Source organism: Pocillopora damicornis, chromosome 9 (assembly GCF_964200805.1).
Source record: "Pocillopora damicornis chromosome 9, jaPocDami1.2, whole genome shotgun sequence".
Classification (NCBI taxonomy): domain Eukaryota; kingdom Metazoa; phylum Cnidaria; class Anthozoa; order Scleractinia; family Pocilloporidae; genus Pocillopora; species Pocillopora damicornis.
Genome location: NC_142678.1, coordinates 7,483,228 through 7,488,407, shown reverse-complemented (window position 1 = coordinate 7,488,407; position 5,180 = coordinate 7,483,228). Strand labels below are relative to the sequence as shown.

At 37.0% G+C, this 5,180-nt stretch overlaps 1 protein-coding gene across 1 annotated transcript; it reads left to right on the top strand.

The window, feature by feature from the left end:
* Nucleotides 1–13: 13 nt before the first annotated feature.
* Nucleotides 14–3,821, top strand: LOC113684561 (acyl-CoA-binding protein). Its single transcript, XM_027201960.2, has 4 exons — nucleotides 14–108; nucleotides 199–313; nucleotides 2,738–2,800; nucleotides 3,716–3,821. The coding sequence occupies exons 1-4, from the start codon at nucleotides 100–102 to the stop codon at nucleotides 3,784–3,786; spliced, it is 258 nt and encodes an 85-aa protein (XP_027057761.2). The 5' UTR covers nucleotides 14–99; the 3' UTR covers nucleotides 3,787–3,821.
* Nucleotides 3,822–5,180: the final 1,359 nt, after the last annotated feature.

Here is a 5,180-nt window from a genome sequence, read left to right as displayed (position 1 = left end):
GCGAGTTCTTACAGTTGGTGGATATTACAAGAACTGCTGAGGTTGCACGTGCTGAAATCATTCTAATTTCTTCGCATCTGAGACAGCATCTCTTTAAATATGTCTGAGGTAAGAGAGTATTGTTTGTAAAAGTTCACTTCTTCCGCAGTCCAGATCGTCCCAGAGATTTTAGCACAATGTGTTTTGCTTTTTCGCCAGGCCTTTATGAAAGCAGCTGATGAGGTGAAGAAGTTGTCGAAGCAACCTAGCGATCAAGACATGCTGGACGTTTATGCTCTTTACAAGCAAGTTACCGTCGGAGATTGCAACACAGGTAATAAAACAAATTATTGCCTTCATGTTGTTTCAGATCGTGGCTGTTGATGGTTTTAGAGAGCTACTTAACGGTAATTTTCAGACGAAAACATTCGTCAGTCACTGATCCTATGACCCTGTCGCTATAATAACCTTTGATCTTATTTTGTGATTTCATCGGACTTTAAACCTTACCAAGCTTTGTATTGCAGTTTCCTTAACAGACAAAGATCTAATTGGTCTTCTTTGGTCTTATGAATGTTAAACCAGAGTAAACATGTTATTTGCGAGAGTTTTCTTAAATGCCCTTGAAAGACCTTACACCATAAACACGCCCCTTAATTTCTCAATCCTTGGGCATTGTTTTTAGAAATCCAATTGACATAATTTAATTCAATTTTCACCTGGCTCATAATTCGTTTGAGCTATTGCATTTATTTTTCTCATGAAGTTGAAGCACTCTCATTGACTTAAATCCACAGAAAAAGGAGAAAAAAATTTTTCCTAACAATTTTCTAATGTCATGGTATATCTCTGAATGCAAATGAGACTGATCATGACACATGCTGTCTGGCCTGGTAGGACTAAAGTTGTGCTTCATGAAAGTTAGCAATTATCAGTCACAGAGACTGCAAAAATCAGGCTTTTTTTATGACAGGGTGAGAAGAGGCATAACATATGATTTAGTGAATAAATTTTATTTGAGACTGAAGCACCAAGCTCGAGTATTAACCCTTTACACCCTAAGAGTGATAGCAACTAATTTCTCCTTGCTGAATCACTCATTAAGGTCATGAGAATAAAGAAAATGATCACCAACTGAAGAAGCTCTTGATTGTTGATCCTCTAGCTCCCAAGATCTGATTGTTAATTCTCCCCTCTAGCTGCTACACATTTCCTTGTAAATTAGTTATGAGAACTTGTTGCTAGGTCGAGATAGCAGCTTCTACCTGATAAGTTTGAATATTCTCATTACCTGTTTGCTGAATAATGTATGGATATTGTGGGGAGAAGTTTTGTGTTAATCACTTCTGGGAGTTGAAGGGTTAAACAAATTCTCCATGTCAGCACCATAAATGTATAAAAAACAGTATGGAGAATATGCATACTGATATTAGGGTGTAGATGGTTAATTCCTAACTCCTATAAGTGACTAAGAGAGAATTTCTCCTCACCATATCAATACAACATTAAGCAGAAAAGTAATGAGAATATAGAAAAATATCAATTAGGGGATTATTAGTTGGTCTGATACCAAATTCTCTGAACTAACATCATAAGAAGTCTATGGCAGGGAACAATAGGAATTATTAATGAGATTTTGGGTGTGAAAAGATTAAAAAGGCGGCATCTCAGGCATCTTAAGAGTGAAGAGATTGAAAAGGTAGCATCACAAGCAAAGTCTCATGGTGCTCTTGTTCAGTTTAAATTGATGGTAAATTTTTTTGCAAACTGGGGTGGAACTTGTGAAAAACTGGAAGCAGAGCTGTCAAAACTCAATTGTTCAAGGTGTAGACGATCCAATTAACATGGGACTGTATACCAAGGACTATAATTTCAGTATGACAAACTTAAGTATTTTGCTCAAGAACTATTCATAGTCTTTTAAGACTGATATAAATGTCTAATAAATCCTTGAATTAGCATCTTCCCTTGAAAATGTGCCTCCTTCACAATAATTTTAAGGCAAAGTCTTATTCTAAGAACACCTAAGTTTAGCCAAAGGTGTGAATGCTGTTATTTGTGAGCATTGTTGAGAAGGTCACTATTATGGTACAACTAAAAAACTAACTTATAATTAATATACTATTATCCAAATAAAAACTTTTTATATCACTGATGAAAGCTGCTTTCCTGGAATGCTGTATCTCATTCAAAGCTATAATAATGCAGTTTACATTTAAATTTGCTAAAATAAAAACTTTTGATCAGACTTCATGAAAATGACTGTTCAACAGCAAAGCACCTCAATAGTTAGTGTGAGGTGATGGAAAAGCCAGAATTCCTCAGTTGGTACAAAGTAAGATCATTGGGTGATAAAAATCGAGATTGTACATATTCAGGGATCAATCCATGTCAAGTTTTGTTCATCATAACAGAGTTAGGTACTAGGCTTTGAGGTTTTGCCAGCATCTCATCAATATCCTTCTCATTGTTTATGCACAGTAAAATACAGGCTGCCCAGTTTTAGAGCTTTTGTAGTTTTTCACACAGGCTGATACCACAGGTGTCCAAAATGATGTTCCAATAGAAGGACAAATTCGCAAAGGATATGTCAATAATCCTCATATTCTTACTCAGACTTAAGCCAATGCAAACTGTTATTTAAAGTTTTAAAACCCAATTTGTATTAACTGCAGTTCTGATGAATGTAAACAATTGTTTTCCAATTCTATGGTGTAGTATCTAAATAATTTCCTTGCAATCTTTCTCTTATTGGCAGAAAGACCTGGATTTTTAGATATGACTGGAAAAGCCAAGTGGGATGCCTGGAATGGCAAGAAAGGTACTGCAAACCATTGTAATCCAACATCTAAGCTAAAATGCTTATTCAAGGTAGAATTGTAAGCTTTGGAAACAGCATGTAATAAAATTAAACTTTGTTATGGAGTATTATAACTGTTTGTCTCACATTAGAGCTACTTCTGATGTGTTTCAGGTTTTTTTCTTACTGTTTACTAAAAGTCTCAGGGAAAGATCTGTTCCCTATCCCTGGCAATCAACTTATAATTGCTTATTTAATAAATGGAACACCAAACAATTCTCACAGGAATTGAGATTGTGATTGATATGGGCACTAATGCAACTAACATTTTCTAACTGGCGCCTGAAAGTTCTGGTCAAGTAGCTGCCTTGGTGACTTTACTTCTGTATGTTCTAAAATAAGATTTAAACTAGTCAAGTTCAACAGGTACCTCATATTTTCTAGTTTTACTTCCATCTTCAGAGAAAAAAAAGGAAATGTGCCAAAAAAAAAGTCTGTTGACATTGAACAACTCCACATTTTAACATGCATTATGCATAGGTGATGTATGTTGCTCTTTTTCATGTGTTGTTGTACAGCTAAATTTGTGGTACTCACAAGTACATTCAGATGCAGCTTTTAAATTTCATTTTTGGTGACCATTTTGTGCTTCTTAGGTGCCAAAAGGTGATTAAAGAATATTTTTTCATTCAGGACCCTGTCTCAACGATACTTGCTAATTTTCACAGTAATTTCACTTGACTTATTACTCGTCAGAGTAATTGTTGTAACCACAATGCTTAATTACAGCTGACATGTTACATAAGACTTAGTTAAATTCATTCCCTCTTTGGTAAGAGCTTACCATCTGCACAAGTTGCAAAAAAAGACAACTCAAAACATTGCTGACATTACCCCTTGTTAACGTGTCACATTTGCTACTTTTTCTTCCACCAGGTACACCCAAAGCAGAAGCTGAAGCAGCCTATATTGCAAAGGTGGAGGAACTGAAGAAGGCAGATAGTTGATTTAAATTAGAAATTAAAACTTTGTCTTCCAGAAATTGGTGGCTGTCGTATCTGGTTGTGATACACTTGTATCTATAACACTACCACTCATCACAGATAAACATGCATAAGAATCAGATGTTTCGTGTGCATTCTTTCCTGTGTGTGTATTGCCCCAAGTCTTTTTATGGAGAGTTTTCCTCAGTAACGAGTATTTCTGGTATTACTTTCTGTATTTCATATGATTTCTAAGTGCGTGAACTTAGGACAGCACTATTACATATTCTTCCTTCCAATTTACCATTTCCTCACCCCTCACATTTTTCCTGGAGCTTCGTTTGCAGATAACCGTTCGCATCTTGGAATAGTTCATGTCTGCGGACAAATATCCGTTTTTATTTCCGTGCCAAATAGAGGCTGTTGTTTATTTATACGAATCTCCAAGTTTCTTTGGGATTGCGGGTAGATTCAAGGTGCTGGCAATGTTCAATTCTTAGTTGTAGCCAACTTTGAACATCAACCTCATCTCGAGGACGCTTATTCTTTCAAGCTATTAACAGGGTTTTGAGGGCCTTCACCCTGGTGCAAGTTCGCCCCTTTCCAGTACTCCGGCACGACGAGAAAAACCTATTCCATATTGGAATTTTAAACTTGAAAGCGCCCCAGACGATGTTTAATTATCGACTTCAAAGTTCAGCAGACTACGAAACCTGTTTTAAGCGGTAAACCTGTATTAACCCGCTACACCATAAGAGTGATAAGCATCTAATTTCTCCTTGGTATATTAGGCCATGAGAAGAAAGGAAATGGTCACTAGGGAAGGAACCTTTTGATTGACATTCAAATTCTCCTTGTCAGCACCTTAGGAAATGTCTAAGGAACAGTGTGGAGAATATTCATACTGATGTTAGGCTGTAAAGGGTTGAGCGGCTATTCCCCGTGGGTGACCGCATGATACAGGCTTAATAATTTAAGGCTTTTAGCAACACGAACCGGTAGGGGTCTGGTAGGGGTCTGAGCAATGATAATGCTAGCCCCGCAACAAAGCTCTTCCCGACTCCGGCGACTTGGAGGAGCGCATGTCTCCCAGCGATGATAATGAAAGCCTTCTCGCGGCCTTTACGATTTTGAAACGTTGAGAACGTTAAACATGCTTAAAAAATTCTCGTCTATTAGCCTCTTTAATATTATGCTTGCAAGGAAGTTTTTAAAAATAAACATAAGTAACCTATAATCCGCTAATGAGTGTCGACTCAGGCCCTTTAAAGTCGTTGGCAGAGTGTGGTCCCAAATCCACTGAAACACCGGCGCTCCTCTTTACCCTTTGCGTACCATGAATTTTTTCACACCTTAATTTGTAGACAAGTCTTCGCTTCGCCGAACGCATAATTTTAACTTATATTTTAATTAAGTTT